At 36.4% G+C, this 22,763-nt stretch overlaps 1 protein-coding gene across 4 annotated transcripts in view; it reads right to left on the bottom strand.

The window, feature by feature from the left end:
• Positions 1–22,763, bottom strand: part of PTPRQ (protein tyrosine phosphatase receptor type Q) — a 291,398-nt gene that overhangs the window by 153,931 nt on the left and 114,704 nt on the right. For all 4 annotated transcript variants that reach the window (XM_065934147.1, XM_065934148.1, XM_065934149.1 and 1 more), the window contains exons 35-37: positions 17,054–17,174; positions 3,015–3,175; positions 1,890–2,035 (exon numbers count right to left, since the gene is read on the bottom strand). In XM_065934147.1, the coding sequence (XP_065790219.1) occupies positions 1,890–2,035; positions 3,015–3,175; positions 17,054–17,174 (428 nt within the window). The remainder of the gene's footprint in view (positions 1–1,889; positions 2,036–3,014; positions 3,176–17,053; positions 17,175–22,763) is intronic.

Below are 22,763 nucleotides of genomic sequence, written 5' to 3'. Positions count from 1 at the left end.
GAAGCAGACACCAGGAATAGAAAGTAGACTGATGCATCATGCATAAGAGATACTACAAAGTTCTATGGGAAGAAGAAAGAGAAGGAAGAAAATAGCTATACATCTATCCTGCTATATAATTTTCATTTTGATGATTTCTTCTACTCTACCAATCCAAAACAGAAAACTAAGTAGTGAAGATTTTTATGCTATATTTAACTAATTTTAGAAATAAATTAATGCACAGATGAACTTCAAGGAATATGAGCAATGTCTTAACATCATTAGCCTGTGCCTTCTTGCAACTGTTACACTTAAAAGCATTCTTAAGATAACTTAATAAAAGATTACATTTTCTAAGATAGAGGAATTGCAAATGGGATCATATTATATATTCAGGTTTGAATAAGAAAGTTCATAAAATCACCTTGAAATTATAGTTAAACTTTTGCCCTTGATTACTTAGATGTGGACAAAGAGAATCAAAACAGAATCAGACACAAGCCATAAAGTAAACTGTAGTACAGACAAAACCTTTGCTAAGGTTCAGATCTACTGAATTTTGAATACTGAATATTGGTTAAATGCATGAAAAAAAGTCTGCAATTTGAATGGCCTGATGACATAATGACAAATTATTAAGTTTATAAACAAACTGGGTAAAAATGCACATTACATTTCCATTTTCCTTCCCCAAATAGAGCAGATCAAAAAGAAGCAGCAAAAATTGTTTGATGTACAGAGTTAAACAAATAAACAGACTGTCCTTTCTTATGCAACCTCACTCTTAGAGGGCCTGGAGCAGAATATTAATATCCAGCCAACCTTTGAACTGTCTTTTACTCACTGGTGGGTAGGGCCTAAGACAGCGTGCAGAATTCTGCTCTGACTCTTCTCACTAGCCTAAACCGCACTAAAGCAAGTCATACTTCAGAGAGGTTTCTGCTCACAAGAACTAACTCTAGTGGCTAAACTTGCGTTATTAATCACAAATTGAATTAGGTAACTTGGAATTAATAAGACTCCTCTCTATTCTCCTTCTACTAAAAAGGATACAATGACTTAATAGTGGTCAGAGTAATAATTAACATTCAGTCAACACTTCCTAGTAGTGAGGTACGTATTCTGTAAATGGTCATTATTTCTTCTATATTAGTGTTTTCAAAATTATATTCCAACTCTCTGATTCCTGATTCAATCACAACTGTCCAGTTATATTCTTTTCATATGTTAGAGTTCTGTGAAATAGTTAGTTTGGAGAAATAAAGGAATCCAGCTGAAAAACTAAAAATATTTCACTAAATGAAAGGCACTTTAGCTATTTTAATAAATAGTTTTGTTCATATTTCAGAAAGTGTCCATCTGAAAATTATGCAACCCTATAACCTTGCATATCACAAGTTTAATAAGCACATTTTGGTACTTTCATTACATCTGATACTAAGTGATAATGATGATGATGATGATAACCCCCTCCTACTAACAATGGAAAATTTTTAGACTTAAAGAAAAGTACACAAACACATCCAAGCATGAAAACTACCATATACAAACAAAGGAAAATTTTTTTTAGCTGAAAAACAATTGAGGGTAAGTGAAACCATCAATTCCCTGCAGAAACAGCCCTGAGGGCCACATTTATATGCAGAATGTTAAAAAGGTGGCAACTTCACTGTTGGTAACACATTTGAAGCTGATCCAGAGATGTGTGTGTGTGTTTGAGTGCATGTCTGCATGCATAGACAGATTAAAATATACTTTTTTCTCCACCACATCTTTCTATGTCAATGGGAGTTTTATAAAATGTCTATACATAATTCTCAAGATAAGAGACGTTTTTTTACTATGCCAAGGCTTTATCAACAGCGGAGAGATGTAAATAAAGAAATAGGAGAAAACTCAGGTCTTACCTGAATGAAAGTACCTGAAGTATTTCTGTAATAAACGGAATAATACTGTATAATCCCATTAGGTTTTGAAGGAGGTGTCCAAACAAGAAGTATTGATGAAGAACTGAGATTTGAATAATGAACATCTTTGGGAGGATCACTTGGTGCTAAAAAAAAAAAAAAAAAAAAAAAAAGTTGAACACAAAAGTGTGCCTTTGTCTCTAAATAATGTCTGAACTGTTCTAAATATTACCTGTGTCTAAGTTATGACTGTTAAAAATTAAGAATATCTAATTAGAAGTCAGAAATGAAATCCGTAAGGCTCATTGGGCCATCCTCATTAACACTCTACCATAGCAATATCCAAGCAGAGGACAAATCCCAGTTTTAAATCATGCAATGCCTTGGATTTGAAAACAACATTATGACAAGTTTCCAATATAGAATGCATACTATGAAATTGCAATTTAACTCAGCATTTTGAAATTGAATCATAGAGGACAAAGGCACAGAGCTTACTTCATGCATTTTATTTTGCTTCATGAAATAAAAAAGAAGCACTAGGATCTCCCTGGTTGTCCAGTGGTTAAGAATTTGCCTGCCAATGCAGAGGACACGGGTTCAATCCCTGGTCCAGGAAGATTCCACGTGTTGCGGGGTAACTAAGGCCATGCACCAGGTCTGCGGAGCCTGTACCCTGGAGCCCAAGCTCCACAGTGAGAACAGTGAGCGGCCCACACACAACTAGAGTAGCCTCTACTCCCTGCAACCTGAGAAAGCCCATGCGCAGCAATGAAGACCCTGCACCGCCGAAGACAAAATAAACTATAAGTTAATAAAAAAATTAAAAGCACACTAACTGCTAACTAAGTGTTGAGTTTTGTGCTGAGTGCATTTATATATATAAATTCATTTACTCATCAAAAGACCCTAATAAGGTAGGTGATATACCATATTCATACAAATGGGAAATTGAGGAACAGAGAGATTAACTAACTTTCCCAACCTCACACAGCTAGAGTGACCAAAAAGCAATTTTGTCTGTAACTTATGACAGATATTAGGCTTAATAAGACATCTTTATATTTAATGTGTTTTTTCTGAATAGGATATTCTTTAACTTGGGCTACACCCATAAGAACTTACCTCCCTCGGGTGTTCGGAAGTTGATGATATTGCTTCTCTTTTCCCCATCACCAAATCTGGTACTAGCTGTTACATAAGCATTATATTCAACATTGTGATCCAAATCTGAAAACTCTAATGATGTTTCAGTTACATTAACAGTTTTTAATGATGATCTGTCCCTAAGAGGAAAAAAAAAATTCTTTGTACAACTGACCTTTAAACATTATATATACATTTTCAGCATAAGTACATTAAAAATAAGCAAAATTTATGCATATTTATTAATCCAGACTAATAGGATAAAGATGCTACTTATCCTGAAATGCTGAAAAGAATGAATTTCAGAATAATTCAATACATAAGCTTCTTTTGCTTTCAAGTATATTCAGTAGTTCAATAAGTACTAATAGGATGTTCATATTAGTTTGCTTAGACTGAATTTAATAGATCTCTGGGAATTTAGTGTATTCAAAGTAATTATAGCATCCTTTTCATGCCAGTGTTTTAGTTGTTCAAATATTTGTTCTTTTGAAGTGTAGGCATAATCTTATTCATACAGTATATTTATCAAATCCATTTTATAAATATTGTATAACAATAACATTTATTTCAGACCCAATTCAAATAAATAAATTAAAAATATCTGAATAGCTATATCTAAAATAATGAGTATGGGTTATTCTTTAATTAGAAGCAAGATTTAAAATAATGGATGTAAAACATAACAAGAAAACAAAAAGTCGAGCTTATAACTCTTACTCAGCTAAAATCTTAAATGTATCTAAAATATTACTTTGGAAAAGAAAGTAAATATTGATTCACACTCTTCAAGTAAGTATCAAAGTCCCAGGAGAAGGGGGAAATGTCTAAAGAGCATACTGTTGCTAAGTAATATGGTACTATAGTTCATTTCAGATATGTTACTTCAGATTCCATAGAACTGGATATAGATTAGAATCTAAGCTAAAGAAGATGTATATAATAGTACTGAAAACTGTGCATTTTAAAAACAAATTTATATTTTTAAGAGCAATACAATTAATTATTAAAGGATTTAGATAAGGAAATATGATTAACATCACAGAAAAGATACATATCTCATGTAATGTAATGTCTTTTTTCTTCTTTAGAAACACTAGGCATCCAAGAGGTAAACGGATACTCCCTCTGAACATAAAATGCTTTTGTTTCTCTACCACTAAAATACATGAATCCTGAATCATTAAGTGGAATAAAAGATTTTAAGTGCATTAAGGGTATACCCAAAGAGATACATTTCAGCCATAGTTTTACCATTACAAAAGCATCAACTCACTCTAAATACAAGTATGGTTATCTGAAAATAGTTGGAAAGCTTACCATAGTGAGAATTACGGATTCAGAGGATGCAATTGGAGACAGGCAGGATTAGCCAGGCTATTCAGTGATTTGAAACAGTTTCATCATCCTTTTCCAGAAGCCACAGGGAGAACTGAGTTCTCTCTTTGACTTCTCTGAGACTACAGAATATCTTTTAAAACTTAACGCTATAAATGTTAGGCTATTAGTCTGAGGAAGATACCTTGTTGTAGAAACTTTACCCAATTCCAGACTCCTGGATCATTAGAGCATTACAATATAGCTAATCCAGTTCAGATCTCTAAAGCTATGAAATTAGCTAAAGCAACCTAATTGCACTGTCTACTTCAAAAATTTCTCTTCCAGCATGTTTTTAATAATATCTGCTGCCTTATGTGACAACCTTCTTGCCCTAATCTTCACAGCAAAATATTGTAGATAAGTATCTGCCTACAATATATAAAGGACTTCCTTGGTGGCTCAGTCAGTAAAGAATCCTCCAGCAATGCAGGAGATTTGGGTTTGATCCCTGGGTTGGGGAGATCCTTTGGAGAAAGAAATGGCAATCCATTCCCATATTCTTGCCTGGGAAATCCCTTGGACAGAGAAGCCTGGTGGCCTATAGTCCATGGGGTCTCAAGAGTTGAACACAACTTGTCAACTAAATCACCACCACAATAAGGAAAACCCCAACTTTGTTCCATAGATAATACAGAATCAAGGCAATTATTTGGAAAATGCAGGTCAAACAGAAATTTTGTCTTAAATATCTGGGTATTTCAGGAAAAAGAAGGCAGTCTTTATAAATTAGCTGAATAACAAAGTCAATAGTCCATCTCAGTTAGCAGATATAGTATATGCATCTGATTTATCTCCAGAGACAGAACAGTGCTAACAAAAATGTTTCAGGTCCTGATAAGTCTTATCTGTTTGGGGTTTGTTTGTTTCCTTTTGTAGTTAATTATGGCTGATATTTGAATCACTATGGCAGAAAAATATCTGAGCATAAACTTCAGTGGAAGCTTCAACTTCTGATACAAGTTCAGAATGCATCCTGAGTTCATAAGAAACGGTTTGCTATTAAACTGAGAATCAGAAGTAGGAAAAGGAGAGAAAATTGACACTGTTCCCAAGGATCTGACTTCACCCTCTTTGCTCTTAACGCTGTTGCCAGACCAGTGGAAGCCCACAGAAACCTCTGACCCGAGCCTGAGCTCTCTGCTGTCTGCACAGCCGTCTCGTGAACAATCCTACAGTCCAGAGGGTCACTCCCTCCCATGGGTGAGAAACCCAACTCTGATGCTGCTACAATGTTTTTTCTCCTGGTTTTAACTGGTTTAGTTTAAAAATCTGTTTTGTTCTTATTAGTTTAAAAATATTTTATCTCCATTTATAAAAGTATGTTTTATACAAGACTTTCCTGGTGGCTCAGTGGTAGAGAATCTGCCTGCCAATGCAGGAGACACAGGTTCAATCCCTGGGTTAGGAAGATCCCCTGGAGAAGCACATGTCAACCCACTCCAATATTCTTTCCTGGGAAATACCATGGACAGAGGAGCCGGATGGGCTACAGTCCATGGGGTTGCAAAGAGTCAGACAACTTAGTGACTAAACAACAGCATTTTATATCTTGATTTTTTACTTGTGTTAAGAACAATAATCTACATCATTATTTTTTTCTAAGTTGCTTAATTTGGATGTGTCATAGTTCTTCAGCCTCCCCTCTATAAATTAACATTTCGGCTGTTTCTCTCCTTTTGCTTTAGTTATTACTAGCAATGATGCAGCAATCATTCTTATTCAAATATCTTTCCATAACGGTACTTTTATTTCTACAGGTTAAATTCCCAATAGTGTGACTGAACCAGATGGGTTTTTTTAAAAAAATATTTTAGTGATAAGTCATTATGATTTGGAGTCACAACAACAAATGGGCAAACTTTCACCACTAATCTGGATAGTAATCTTAATTTCTGCAAGTTTAATTGACCAGAAATATTTAACGTGCACATATCTAATCATGAGTGAAAAAGAATTATCTTCTTACTGGTCATTTGCAGTCCTAATTTTGGAATAACATATTTACAAATTTTCTTTTATATATTTTTAGTCCCTTAAATGGAAAACAGCATATGTTGAGGAGTTAGGGAGATATTTTTCTTTTAGATAATGTTCCAAATGAAGAGATATCTTCATAAGGGGAATCACATATTCCCCATCCTTTCCATATTTAGTAATGGTATATATACAATCAATAGTCAACAAAATTTACTGAGCACCTATTTTATGTCAGGAATGATGTTAGATGTAAATGAGAAAGGGACAGGCCCTACCCTCCAGATAGACAAAGCAGTAAATAATTAAACAACAAATTCATTAATAACAATAGTTTTCCCCCTATTAGCTAAAAGCAAAGAAAAAAGAGAAAGAGATGAGTGAAGAAATTAATTGGGACCAAAGAGTAGAAAAGGAAAATAAATTACAGCCTCCAGAACTGCAGAAAATGTTCAGTAGAGAGCGAGTTTGTAAGATTTGAGAGTAGAATAGGGATTTGAGTAAGACAGTGGGAGGAAGAGAGAAGGCCCATTAGAGAGCAGGTCTAACTCTTATGTATCCAAAGTCATAAACTGCATGGAAATGGAGGGAACATAAATGGCGCACAATATTTAGAAAATCAGCCAAACCTCTCACATGGTGCAGATTTTCAAACTGAGGGAAAAAAAAAACACAAAACTCTTGAGAGTGTTGAGTGCTATCATTTTACTGATTCAATTCTATAAACTAGAATATAAATTAGAACATTTTAAAAGCCTTTTTGAATGAGAAATCAAAAGACTTTAATGACTGAAATTATTCTGAATAAATATAAAACTATTCTGAATAAATTTCTATTCATCTGCACTCACTGGTAACAACAAGAAAATGTCTTGAGTTGAACTTAATGGAGATTTAAGACAAAGTTATTTCCTAGTTAATTTATACTTTCCAAAAGACAGGCCACATTTTGACATCAGGGCATAAAGGAAATCCTAGAGCTTAAGAGCAGTTTCTTTGCTCTGCTTTACCAATTCCTTTGCTCATTTCTTATCACATCAAGACTGTGCCAAGCAACAATCACCTATGAGGAATCATAAATACCAAAGCCACATGGAAAGGTTTAAACAAAATTCCCTATTTTCCCAACTGTGAACATGAATAGTTTCCTAGACAAAGTTTGAGACTCTCTGAAAGGTCATGGTCTTAATTCTAAATTTCATAATTTGATATTTTGTTCCATGCGGGAAACCTAGCCTAACAATGATACATCCATTTCTATACATTCCTATGAACTTATTATAAAAACTTTAATCTGCTATTATCTAAATATTCTACATCAATCCTTTCACTAGCCAGATACCATTCCCCAAAATAAAGAATTTCAATGCATATACTTGACTCTATCAAATAATTTTCCCCCTCAAATGAGCCAGCAATTTCACTAATTTTCCCACTCTAAGGACGCTGGTCTTCTACATTGCATTTACTCTAGAATCTTTACACAGCTGAATTGTATCACTAGGTTAATAATGATCAAACTAGCATGGCATAAATAACTGCACATCTATGATCCTAAAGCTTTTCTAGAATCTCAGAGGAAGTCTGAGTCTCGGTGGGGTATTCATTTATTGTTTCTCTTACTCCTACTCTCAACATTTGGTTAGCTGGTTAATTTCATTTGATTTGGTTTGACTTTGTTTTGCTTGTTTGCCTCTAGCAGAAAAGACACTTATAAGATTAGAAGAAAAAGCCACTATAGAGAATGAGGTTGAAGCTCATTTATGCACTGATAAACCATCCTCCTGAAGCCAACATAAGGAATTAGGATCCAGAAGACAAGATGAGGAACTGTACTTAAGTTGGAGGAGAAAGATTTCAACCCCTAAGAATGAACACAAAAATACCGCAGGCCAGAATAGTTTGGGTATTATTCCAACAGTGAAGTCAAGTCTTTTGAACGTTTTCTCCTGGGTGTAATCTTTGGGTGAATGATTAAAATAAAATTTAAAAATCCCATTTAAAATGAGATCCATTCGTCTCTCTAGATAGATAAATAGATGGATAAATAGATCCTTATTTAAGCCTCAAGTCTCCATGTATCTGGCCTGCCCACCCTTCTAGTTTCATCTCTTTCCATTTGCTTCCTGTGTCATTATACCCAAGAGACAAGTCTATCTTGCTATTGCCCACACAAAGCTTCTTGCTATTAACCACACATGATGAAATTATTTGAGTTCCTATATCCAGTTGGTGTAGCCCTGGACTTCTCAGCTAAATAAATCATTGTTTTGTTTAAGACAATTTAAGTTGCGTACTATAGCTTGAAACTAAAAAAATCTTGGCTAACACTTATTCCCATTCTTTAATAGTTTCTCATATTCCTTGATCCTGAGTATTTCCACCATCATCATCACTTCTCACTGAACAAGCTCACTTTTTGTCTATTTACCATTTAAACTGGGGGAACCAGTAATTCAACTGATTTACATATAAAGCTGTATGATTATTCTCTCATAAGGGATAAAGTCTATCAACTGTATGTGTGTTAGTTGCTCAGTCCTGTCCGACTCTTTGCAACCCCATGGATTGTAGCCTGCCAGGTTCCTCTGTCTGTGGAATTCTCCAGACAAGAATACTGGGTTGACATTCCCTTCTCCAGAGGATTTTCCCAACCCAGAGATCAAACCCGGATCTCTTGCATTGTGGGCAGATTCTTTACCATCTGAACCATCAAGGATAAAGCCCATCAACTAATGTAGACCAATATTAAGCCAGTGATTATTTTTTTGGTAGAAATATGCCATATGAGTTAATGCACTAAAGTTTAATCTACCATAACTCCATTAGTCTTTATCATAAATACTGCTATCAAACTAAGACTTCTCTAATCCTATAAGTATACTGTTGAGTTTTAAGAACAGAGGCCAATATAGAGAGCTGTCATAGCTCAGTCAGTAAAGAATCTGCCTGCAGTGCAGGAGACCAGGGTTCAATCCCTGGGTTGGGAAGATTCCCCTGGAGAAGGAAATGGCAACGCACTCCATTATTCTTGCCTGGAAAATCCCATGGACAGAGGAGCCTGGTGGGCTACAATCCATGGGGCTGCAAGAGTCAGACACAACTTAGTAACTAAACCATCTAGTGATTTGGGAAAAGCATGATTTGGGAGTAATACAGATCGGGTTATGATTCCAGCTCTATCATTTTCTATAACTTTAAGCAACACTTTAACTTCATCAAGACTTAATTTCCACAACTATAAAATGGCGCTAACTTTCTTCATTCTATGGTATTGTTGTGAAAAACAAATAAGGATATATAGGGAAGATACCAAACACAAAATTTGTCCCCAAATATTAACTGCTACAGTATCTCTCAAGTCCTTTTCTTTAGCTCTCTAATTTGTTTTGTTCCCCAATCACAATCTTTCCTAGCATTGTACATTTCACAAATGTGATGAAAAGAGCCCTGAAGGTATTAAAACTCAAGATCCACACAGGCAAAATAAATGTCTAAATGAATTTAAAAGAGAATAAAAGATTGTGGTCAGAAAGAAAAACACCAATACAGTATATTAATGCATATGTATGGAATTTAGAAAGATGTTAATGATGATACTGTGTGTGAGACAGCAGAAGAGACACAGAGATAAAGAACAGACTTTTGGACTCTTTGGGGAAGGCAAGGGTGAGATGATTTGAGAGAGTAGCATTGTCACATATGTTTATGACCATATGTGAAATAGATCTCCAGTCCAAGTTCAATGCATGAAACAGGGCACTCAAAGCCGGTGCCCTGGGAAGACCCAAAGGGATGGGATGGGGAGGGAGGTGGGAGGGGGGCTCAGGATGGGGACACATGTACACCCATGGCTGATTCATGACAATGCATGGCAAAAGCCACCACAATATCGTAAAGTAATTAGCCTGCAATTAAAATAAATTGAAAAAAAAAAAAAGAGTATGATGAGAACTAAGTTAAACTGCAAAGCAAATGCTCCACCTAAAGACAGCCTTTATTCAACTCCAGCTGATTTTTTTTTCCATAGGGAACGTGGCAAAAGTATTCTGATTTTTGTAAGAAACAAAGGAAGCTGAAGTTTCACTAGATACCTACTCATTTAAAAATACTACAAAATTCTATTTAGAATTTATTAACAGTTTGTTGGTCCAGCAAAGCATGAGTGGCCTACTGCTAGCCTGCTTGTCAACTTGGTAACCAAGCTTCATCCAATTCATTGATGAAAATGATAAATAAAAATGAACTAAGACAGAGCTCTTAACATCCCACTAAAAAACTCAAGAAGTCAAATGATCAAAAGCACCCTTGTGCTAACCACTCCTTCCATCTCTGTATCTCCCACCACCCTAATCCAGCTCCACTATTTTTACAATGCCACGCATCCACCTCTTGACAGGGTCTACTCATGCTACCTCCACGCCTTCATAGACCGTTCCCACTCTGAGATGTTCCCCTAAACTAATCTGTCTTTATCATCTTCATTTCAAATGTGAGATAAACTCAGGAAGTTTGAAATGGTCCCCTTCCCACTCTGATTATTGATCTATATCAGACACAGAAACCATTAGGCAGTTTAAATAGCGTGAAAATCTTTTCAAAATCTGGAAGAAATAGGGCTAAACATACCTTTTTAGCATAACAAAACCCATTTCCAAAAGTAAGCTTTTATGTTACAGGGGAAATCATTTGACTTGTAACATTTAATAAAAATCTACAGTAAAACTGTTTTGACTTGCTCAGCAAGTATTTTTAAATTATTTCACATGGGCATATGTTATCTCTAATTAGTCTACAACCATTTTAAAGTTCTATATATTTTTTTAATCTCCCCACAGAGTTTAATACACATTTGTCAGACTGACTGATTCAGAATTGTTTCTCACAATGACAACGAGGAACTGAGAAAAGTTTAAAAGCCAAGTTCTGTGTATAAGCTAGAATTTTCAACATCATTTTCATTCCACAATCTTTTAGCTATATGTTATGGACCATTCACTTAAAAGTTTTATGAACAAGGAATAAAACTACTGCTAAATTTTACTGACATTATAGAAATAGAATTGCTAAACAAATCCAAGTTGAATTCAACTATAAAATAAATACATTGTATAAATCAGTTTACTATAATACCACACCTCAATCCAAAGTATATGAAAAGAATACACTTAGAGGGCTCTAATAGAAATGTATTTGTCTAATGGTGGTTGCCCTGGGAATAACAGGATTGTTTGTCATTTGAAAACGTATAAACATAATTTACCAGTATAACTGAGGAAAAAGTGTTACTTAGATGACAAAAATTATTTTACCAAAGCAAACTCTAGAAGAATACATTATTTTAAAATGCAATGTGTTAAAGAAGATTTTTGAACACACTATCTACAAATCAAATATGACTCCCACAGTAGTGGTTATAAAATGATTGCACATGGAGAAGGAAATGGCAACCCACTCCAGTATTCTTGCCTGGAAAAGTCCATGGACAGAGGAGTCTGGCGGGTTGAAGTCCATGGGGTTACATGACTGAGCATGTGTGCACGAGGGTGGAGGGAAATGGGTTGGTAGCAATAAAGTGGTAGAACTAAAATAAATAAATAAATAAATAAATAAAATGATTGCACAATAATCCTCATGAGCTATTTTGCAAAGAAATAATCATGACAAAGAAAGAAGTGACCAGTATAATAAATATAGTAGGTAACCTGGAATTTGCAGACACAATGAAAATAGCAAATATCCAAAGATGTTGTTTTTTAATTTTCCGGGCAAGAATACTGGAGTGGGGTGCCATTTCCTCCTCCAGGGGATCTTCCCAACCCAGGGGCTGAGCTTCTCTTGAGTTTCCTGCATTGGCATGTGGATTCTTTACCACTAGCGCCACCTGGGAAGCCCTAATGTTGGAGCAAGTCCCCAGTTATCCAGGCTAAAGCCTCTTAGGGCATTCAGGCTCTTCCTGTTTTCTCCCATGATCACTTGTCAGATTCTGTAATGGTCTCTGAGGGCTGTCATTAGAGATTTCTGTGAAGTATCAGCCTCCGCATTTGTATTAGCACATTTCAACATTTTCCTAAACCAGGCTTTCACCTTCTCGTGTGGGGACTATATCACTGCCTTCCAACTGGCCCTCAGTCTTCATCATATGCTTCGACACAAAATTCTACTTGAACATTCTTCATAATTCATGAGATGGAACAACTTGCTTCCTTCACAAAGATTTTGTTTTTTAAAAAGAATTTGGTAGTTAGTGAAAGAACGAAAATAATGGAAATTGAGTATTGTGAGAAATACGAACCCCTGAAACAGGAACTCTGCTAATAAAAATAGAGACCACTTACACAGTACTTTAAAAGAACACCACAGATCATTTAGTGGGAGAGTCACCATTCAAACCTATGTCTCTACACAGAATGTGCTGCATGGTATCATGATACATGCCTTCTATCCTCCCCAATTAACTCTTGCTTGATATGGCAAGAGTTCCAAAAAAACCATTAAAGAAAGTGAGGTTGCTCAGTCGCGTCCGATTCTTTGCAACTCTATGGACTGTTGCCTACCAGGCTCCTCCATCCATGGGATTTTCCAGGCAAGAATACTGGAGTGGGTTGCCATTTCCTTCTCCAGAGGATCTATCCAATCCAGGAATTGAACCCAGGTCTCCCACATTGCAGGCAGACGCTTTAGTGTCCGAGCTACCAGGGAAGTCCCAAAAATCCATTACTGATCAGTAATAGTGATAAAAAAAGGGCCCTGGATCACGATATCCCTTTAACTATAGAGGCTAAAGCTTCCAGCTTAGGTAAGAAGATGCTGGAAATTTAAAACATATCTCTTATATACTTCATTACCATTTATATCTTTCAGTCTATTACAGATGATATTCTTAAACATGTTAAGATGTTTTTCCTTTATCGTTCTTTCTTTATAAGCTCTAACACTAGAAGGTGTCCATTGTCTGGAAAAGCATCACTTCTTTTATGCCAGAAATGAAAAGATAATAAGTCTATACTAAATTTTTAACTCTTAAAATATATTCTTCATTCAGTCATCCATTCAGCAGATAATTTAATTTCCAATTATGAGCCAGGTTGTTTCCTGTTCCAATACAGTGATGAACAAACCAGATCTTGAAGCAGATAGGATCTTAATCTCTCTGCCTCTTCTATCACACTCACCTCCTCTCTATGTGTGGTGCGTGTGAGAGAGAGAAAGAGAAATAAAGCCAAGTTCTATCGAGGAAAAAGTGTTTTCTACGTTCTTTTTCCACATTAAGAGTCACTCCAGCATGAATATAGGCCATAAAGTTTTATAATAATTCATGGTGTAGAAAGGAAGAATTACATGCAAAAAGAAAGCTTTCAGCAGTCAAAAAGAGAAGAAAAGAAAAAGTTTTGCACTACTAAGAAACGGTGAGAGAAAGAACAGGACAAAGCTGTCCTGGGATCTTAAGTTGAGGGTGAAGTGAAAGTGAAAATGTTAGTCACTCAGTCATGTCCGACTCTGACTCCATGGACTATAGCCTGCCAGGCTCCTCTGTCCATGGGGATTTTCCAGGCAAGAATACTGGCGTGGGTAGCCATTCCATTCTCCAGGGGATCTTCCTCACCCAAGGATTGAACGTGGATCTCCTGCATTGCGGGCAGATTCTTTACTATCTGAGCCACCAGGGAAGAGAAGTTGAGGGTAGGTGGTGAAAACAAATGAACAGTTTGTGAATGACGTGCCAGTATAGAGTTTCGCCTTCTTAGGATGGAGAGAAAAATGGTAAACCTCTTAGAAAATCTCTGTCTTCAGTATGGCATTACTTATGTCTAGTTAAGTAGTTAGGTCCAGTGATTATTAATACTTATGTCTGGTAAGATCTAAAGGCTCTTCCACTGGAGCTAAGGAACGGTGTGGAAGCCACCTTCCAATCCTGCACACTACAGATCGGTTCAGAGCTACCTGAGGGTTGAGACAGACATGCTAAGAGATCCAGAACACTAGAATAAATCTGAGGTTGGATCAAGGCTAAAATAGAAAATAAAAACCTCGAAACTGGAAGCTATAATGGTGGGGGGGAGGGGGGGAGTCCCAGAATGGTTCCCAACAATCAAATGAGATGAGTCACAATATCCCAGACTTGAGATCCCCTCATCCTACTTTCCGTGGTCTCTCCTATACCTACAATCCATCTTAGGAAGTAGACAGAAATGGGACACCCCCTGAAAGAAGAGAGAAAAATGTACCACTGAGGAGTTGAACTCAACACAGCATGATCACTATACAGAGTAATGACACCGTTTATCAGAGTAGGACTGGAAACCCAACCAGAAAACTCTTGAATCTCATTAACTTTTTTCACTTTCAATTTTTTTCTAACTCAGCAAAACAGTGTCATAATCTGAGTCATTACCTTTGATTCAAAAATCCAGAAGTCATCATTGATTCCATTGATTTCTCTTTCTTTTCATTCCCATAGCCAATCTATCACTGGGTCCAAGCAACTTTTCTTCCTAAGTGTAATAAAAAGTTGCCACTTCTCTCTTCCATCCAAGGATCATCTATAGCCCAGATTACTAAAATAATCTCCCACCTAATACCCCTGCTCTTTACAGCATCGAACCTTGCTTCTATCACCAGTCACATCCACAACTGGGTATTGTTTTTGTTTTGACTCCATCCCTTCATTCTTTCTGGAGTTATTTCTCCACTGATCTCCAGTAGCATATTGGGCACCTACTGACCTGGGGAGTTCATCTTTCAGTGCCCTATCTTTTTGCCTTTTCATACTGTTCATGGGGTTCACAAGGCAAGAATACTGAAGTGGTTTGCCATTCCCTTCTCCAGGGAACCACATTCTGTCAGACCTCTCCACCATGACCTGTTGTCTTGGGTGGCCCCACACGGCATGGCTTAGTTTCATTGAGTTAGACAGGACTATGGTCCTGTGATCAGATTGGCTAGTTGTCTGTAATTGTGGTTTCAGTCTGTCTGGCCTCTGATGCTGAAGTTCAGACTCCAATACTCTGGCCACCTGATGCGAAGAGCTGACTCGTTTGAAAAGACCCTGATGTCAGGAAAGATTGAAGGCAGGAGGAGAAGAGGATGACAGAGGATGAGATGGTTGGATGGCATCACCGACTCAATGGACATGGGTTTGGGTGGACTCTGGGAGTTGGTGATGGACAGGGAGGCCTGGCGTGCTGCAGTTCATGGGGTCACAAAGAGTCGGACACGACTGAGCGACTGAACTGAACAGAAAATCCCTGCTAGCATGTTTCCCCTCTACAATTCTTTCTGCATAAAGTACCCAAAGGGCTTGAAATTCTTTAATAATTCCCATTAAAACTGAAATGAAACCCAAATCCTTATGATGGCTTAACTCTTGACCTTTGCCAGCCTCCTACTCTCCAGTATAACTCTCCTCTGTCTCTCCATCTGTAGCAACACTGACCAAAACTTTAGTTTTCAAAACAAATGTGTTTCCTCACAGAGCCTATACACTTGATATTCCTTCCTCCTGCAGATCCTGACTTGACAAGAAGTTCCCTCTTGTTCAGATCACAAGTAAAGGCCATATATTCTTTTGGAAGCATACTATCAAAAGTAATCCTCTTTCCTCTGATTCCTTCTCTTTTGTTTATTTATGAGTATATAATCCACTTATCTCTTTAGAATGTAAGCTCCTTGATGGCAGGGGTCTTATGTGTGTCTTGTTCACAGGTACATGGCTACTTTATCAATATTACTGAGTGAAGAAATGAAACACTGAACTGACAAATGAAGGAGTAGGGTAATAGAGAGGAATGGTTACCTTTTCTCACTGCTACTCCTCCCATTATCATCCCTCATGCCACTCCTAATTTTGCCAAAGAGTAAGCAAAGGGACTTGGAATCAGGCAATGAAGAATACAGGAAGGGTAGTCCTAAGGAGCAGTATTCAAAGGGTTTAAAGAGGGATTGGGGGTGCGGGAGTCTTAATTTAGGAAGGAGAAGAGTAGACTTCTTAAAAACATCATACATAGCCTTTCCCTCAATGCTGACCCTTCCAAGTAAGAAATATAAAAGAAGAAATGTCTATATTCTACAAAGCATTATGTAAATTGCATTTTCAAAGTTGAAATATTTAAAACACATAAGAAAATATGTTATATCATTTGTGAATCCTTTTACCAGGGTTTATAGTAGAATAGGCAAGTAGGGTAAAGGTGATCAGTAAAAAATAAATACACTGCTTACATTTCAATGGACAATTGACCTTAAATAATAGAGCTCTGGAGAAATATATTTTAGTTAAATTTTAATTTAAAATATTCTGCTCAAGGAAACTTAAAAGGAGAGTGGCATAGAGAACATTGGAGTAATATTCTGAAAGCTTTTCACATATAATTACAGTTGTAGTCACATGAGCAGTCCATGACTCTGAAGAGCAGAATTCTAGTGCAATTACACATAATACATTTATTTTGTTTTGATTACAAAATTCACATTATTTGACTATGCTTGGACCTCCACATAATATGAGAAAAAGTTGTTTCTTAATAAAAACACATAAACTAACCTGTTAATAATCAGATTTCTAATGTAGCTTCACAATCTGAAATTTTAAAACTGCATTCCTATTATGTTACAGATTAATACTTGTTCTCAGAACTATTTCCAAAAAAGAAAAAAGTTCTTACCAGACATAAACTGTGTAATAGAGGATAATTCCATTTGGCTCCAGGGGTGGTTGCCATGACAACTTCACCATGACACCAGACAACTGTTTTACAGAGAACTGTTGTGGGGGAGAATCGGGAGCTGAAAAGTTAGGGTATAACATAATGTATTAATATTTTATTAAACATACATAAGAAGCAACTAAAATAGAAGCGCACAAAATTTTTATTTTGAACTTTCTGGTGAATGAATTGGGTACAGGGCCTTTCTCCATGGGCTTGAGAGGCTGTTTACTTTCAAAATGTGATGATAAAAGAAGATTTTGCATGGTGGTGTTAGAACATCTGTTTCTGTGATTCAATGGAAAAAAATATTTCATGAGAAAAAAAGAACAAGGGTTACGACACTGTGATTCACCTACCATTCAAGTATATCTTGGTAAATTATCATCCTCTAATAAAAATAAAATTACTGGGGTGAGTAAATATACAAGAAATGAACTCCCCAAACAATAAAAAGAATTGGGGAAAAAAATCACACACCCAAGAAGCGGTAAAGTGATAAGCATAACATTGTGAGAGGAAATGACTGACCTCACAAATGGAAACTATACTCCTCAATTTGATTTGTGTCATTAAACTGCAAAATAGCATCAAAATCTGTTCACTAAATCTTCAAAACTGACTGGTTTACAAAGGAAATGCCAATGTAGCACATAAACAAGTAAACAGACCATTTTAGGGTCTATTTCTAATTGTGCTATAATAGTGTAAGGATTCAAATATTTCAGCCATTCTGCATTGAATAAACACTAAAAAATTACTGTAAACTAATAGTATATATTTCAACTTAGATAAAACATTTAGAATGTCATTTCTCAGTTGCTATATAATAGCAGAGTAGTGTCTTAAAATATTAATGTTTTTTTCATGTAAAGGGGTATAAATTACTATAATTTTGATCACTGTTTTAGTTATACATGGAGAATGAACTCACATCTAGTAGAAATTCTGAGAATTAGTGCAGATTTTTTAAACAGTTTAAATTTATAGATTAGTATTGTGCAGACCACTTTTTTCCAGTAATTTGAAGATGCTGCTTGAATTATATTTTCTTTCTGACTTTTGGGGTCATCCCAACTATAGTGTATGTGTACACATGCATGTGTGTTTTCATTATTTTGATAATAACAATTTTTCAAAAAAGAGTTTATTGAGTAGGTAAAAGCTTTATGAAATAAGTTCCACAACATAACAGTAGCAGCTGTATTTATGTTTTCAGTTGGTATTCTCACTGGCACCACAATAAAAAACCTGATTATCACAGAATCCATATATCATGTGGAGGTGTTTGTTTCCCAAGATATGAATTACCTCTAACTGAGAACTTTCTTTCATTTGTTAAAACAAAATGCTGTAATATTTTTCTGAATATCACTGTAAAACTTTTATTATTGGAAAAAAAAAGAATTTTAATCAGGACTAGCACTGATACAGAACATGTAACTAAGCATTTCTCTTTGATAATATGCTTTATGCTTTAAGATGTTTATGTAGAATATCAACTCCTGGTGTTTTATATTTAATCTTCAATATATTCTTGAGTAGTTTCTTTTTTATGTCACACTTTTTATTACTAAAAAAGTGTGATTAACATGACTTTTAAAGTAAAATATTGCATATGTACTATATCAGACAAAGTTTTAACCATTTTAACATTTGTCAAAATTACTTTTGCACTCTTCAGAAATAGCTCAGTTGGTAAAGAATCCGTCTGCAATGCAGGAGACCGGGGTTCAATTCCTGGGTCGGGAAGATCCACTGGAGAAGGAATAGGCTACCCACTCCAGTATTCTTGCGCTTCCCTTGTGGCTCAGCTGGTTAAGAATCTGCCCACAATGCAGGAGACCTGGGTTCAGTCCCTGGGTTAGGAAGATCCCCTGGAGAACGGAAAGGCTACCCACACCAGTACTCTGGTCTGGAGAATACCATGGAGAGTCAGACACAACTGAGTGACTTTCGCCTCACAAATGCAATTTTAAAAAATGAAATTGGAAAAACTAGAATAAATAAATGCAATGTCTTTTGCAATCTATCCAACTCATCATGACAGAGATATGAGTATAGATGAGAAGGGTCTTCATAAGGCTCTTACTTTCTCTGCTTGGCACAATCATTCCTATCCCTAACTCTCCCTCTACTCATCTTGCTTCAGGTCAGAGCTAAAACACCACTTAATCTGCTACATTTTCCTGGACGCCTCAGAGTAGCTAAAGTTCTTTTTTTTGTCCTGGTGAACATTTATGCCAGTAATTATAATTATAAAAATTATTTGTCTACACATTTGTCAAATTTAGACCTCTTCTAAAGAAGGTAAGGAGTTCCTAATATCCATCAATAAGCAAAACTTTTCAGGCCTTTATCCATTCTATATTTGCTGTAATTTTTCTATAAGGGGATTTTGTTCTTTACCCTGTTTGTTAGCAATTATGTCAATGACTGAGCCAAGGACTTAGATGGATGTTTGCCATGATTTCATATTTTGAATAGCCCAGGTATATTTTGAAACTATTGACTTGAACAGTAATAAACTCTGACTGCTCAAAATAATAACATGTTGTTTACTGGTCTAGGTTCCTTCATAAACAACCTCAAATTCTTACCACATGGGCTATTTAATTAGATTAGAAATTAAGAAGCGGGTACTATATCTAGTAGGGCATTGCTAAAATGATCTAGTTAAAATGCTAAAATGTTTCTGAGACATTATCTAAGATAGAAAACAATCTAACCTTCTACCCTAGCCTTTAACCACTGTCCTACTGTCCCACTGTCCCATTTTTTTGGTAAATTTTCACTTTGAGAGCAAGAAAAATCTATCTATGAAAAAATGAAAATTTGGACAGGTAAGTTCTGCTGAAGAAACAAGCATAGGAAGCAGAGGCAATAACTGAGGAAGACTAACCCATGAGAAGACGCAGAAACTGGGGCACCTGGTGAATGACCACAATCTGAACATCCACAAAGCACAGTTCAATGAGAAGATGGGGAAAGCTTGAGAGCGTGAAAAAAGATATTCTACAAACACATGTTACATCCAGAACTATTCCGCCTGGCAATGGGACTTACTTTTGCAGATAAAGAAGAATATTCTCAAAATATATAATGTAAGAAACATAAAAGGCAAATCCAAATCCAAAACACATCTCTCAAAAGTAATTTTCAGTTTAGCATGATATATGCCTACAAGTTGGTGAAGTAGCATTGTAAAATGGTCTCAGTAGTAAAGTTGATTTTATTCAAGCAAGGAAAGGTGAGCTTAAAAGTTGAAAATGAAGGCTATTAACATTCAGGAATAGCATCTTGACAAATTATGGACAGAAATCTGGTAAATAGCCTGAACTCATTAGCAAGCTAATCTTAATAACATCAAAAATGCTGCAGGCCCTTGCTGATCTCAACACCTTGTCTCAGATTCATTGACTTAACTGTGTGGTGAGCAGAACGAGTTTGGACTCCATAAAAGTCACCCGGGACATGAAATGACACATGTATGCAATATAGCTGGCACAGGATAGAGGTTATGAGTTCTGGTCCCCTGGGGTGTTTTTGCTTTTAAAAGCAACAGATTAAAAATCAACTTAAGGAGAGAACAAGATGGTGGAGGAATAGGTGGACGTGGAGTACATCTCTCTCCACGGATACACCAGGAATACACCTTCAGACACAGAAGTCCATGTAGAACACCAGCCAAGAGTAGACAGGAGTACCTGCCCAGCGGAAAAGAATATACAGAACCAGGCAAAACTTGGTAGGATGAAGGAACGAAGGGGGAAAACAGGAGTTTTAGTAGGACTGGACCTGCCCTCAGTCGGTGGGGGAACTGAAGCAGGGGTCCAATCCCCCCATTGGGGCAACTGTCTGAGTCAGAGGGAAAACATGTAAGTCTGAAAGAGAAATAGCTGATCTGTGGCAGCCTAAAAGGAATGAGAATCAGACAGTCCTTCCCACAGTCACATATACCCCGAACAGGGAGGCAGGTCACTTGGAAGGCGCAGTGGCTGGGAGCTGGACTTTAGGGATTGTGGAGCAATCCCAGGGCGAGGGCTGCTATTGACTGTGGAGGGACCGATTGAGGGGATGTGAGGGAGGAGATTGTGGTGGGAAATGCCGGTGGAGGAAAGCCAGGCAACCATAGAAGCAAGGCGATACTGCTCAGTCACGTGTAGGGGGTATAACCATCACCATGGCCTCTCTCCTCCCACACAACAGCAGCAGTTAATCTTTAAAGTATACAAATCTTTATCTATATCTATTTAACTTTGCATATCTATTCTTTCTTTTCTTTCTTTCCTTTCCTCTTAACATATTTGTTAGTTTTATTTTCATTGCTTTATTCCTCAATTGGCACCTTGCTTTAGTTTTGTTTTCCAGTTTGTGCTTTAGTTAGTTTTGTTCTGGTAAATATAACTTTTACTTTCCTTTGTTCGCCAGGTTACTCTATTGTACTTTATTTTTGTTGGACTGTTTTGATTTTGCTTATGGGTATATATGTATATGTTTATATTCAGTCACACTTTTTATTGTTGTTATAGACCTCTGCCTCTGTGTTGGGCTTTTGCAGTTCTATGGAGTTTTACTTATTTTTTCTTTCTTCTTCCTTTTATTCCTTCTTTTTCTTTTTTATAATTTTTAATTTTTTTAAACCTATTATATTTTTTCTACATTTATTCCTTTGTTTGCCTTTCCTACTGCTCTTTTCCCCTTGCAGTTAATCTTTAATGTAAATAAATCTTCTTCATCTCCCTCTATTTAACTTTGCATATCTATTCTTTCTTTTCTTTCTGTCCTTTCCTCTCAACATATTTGTTAGTTTTGTTTTCATTGCTTTATTCCTCACTTGGCACCTGGCTTTAGTTTCATTTTCCAGTTTGTGCTTTAGTTAGTTTTGTTCTTAACGGGTAAATATAATTTTTGATTTCCTTTGTTTGCTGGGTCAACCTACTGTATTATGTGTTTGTTGGACTATTTGACTTTGTTCATGGGTTTATATGTATATGTGTATATTCCATTATTTTAAGTATTATTTGCCTGATTTTGTAACTGTCATTTGCCTGGGGTTAATCTTTCGCTTCTCATTTTTTTGACATTGTTTTAATCTCACTTAATGCCATGACAAACCACTTGTAGAATCTTCGTTCCTGACCAGAGTTCAAGCCCTAAGCCTTTGGAGTGGGAGCACTGACTCCAACAATCTAGACTATCAGAGAACGAACTCTAGGGAGCATCAGACAGTGAGAACTCACACAAAGGAAACCACTTGAATACAAGACCCAGCATCACCCAACCACCAGTAGCACCTGTGCAGGGCACCTCGTCTAAATAACAAACAAAACAAGAATACAAACCCAATCATTAGCAGACAGGATTACCACCTCACTCAGCCTTGCCCATCAGAGGAAAAACAAACAAACAACAACTCAGCATAAATCTTACCCTACAGAAACCACTGGACCAACTTTAGGAGGGCAGAAACCAAAAGGAAGAAAGAATTCAAACTTGAGGCTTGGGAAAAGAAGACCTCAAACACAACAAGTTAAAAAAAAATAATGAAAAGGCAGAGAAATACTACACAAATGAAGGAACAAACTAGAAATACAGAGGTCCAAATAAATGAAGAGGAAATAGGCAAATTACCTGAAAAAGAATTCAGAATAATGATAGGAAGATG

This window comes from Muntiacus reevesi, chromosome 4 (assembly GCF_963930625.1).
Source record: "Muntiacus reevesi chromosome 4, mMunRee1.1, whole genome shotgun sequence".
Classification (NCBI taxonomy): domain Eukaryota; kingdom Metazoa; phylum Chordata; class Mammalia; order Artiodactyla; family Cervidae; genus Muntiacus; species Muntiacus reevesi.
The sequence above is the reverse complement of the archived record's forward strand: the minus strand, read 5'-3'. Positions and strand labels throughout refer to the sequence as shown.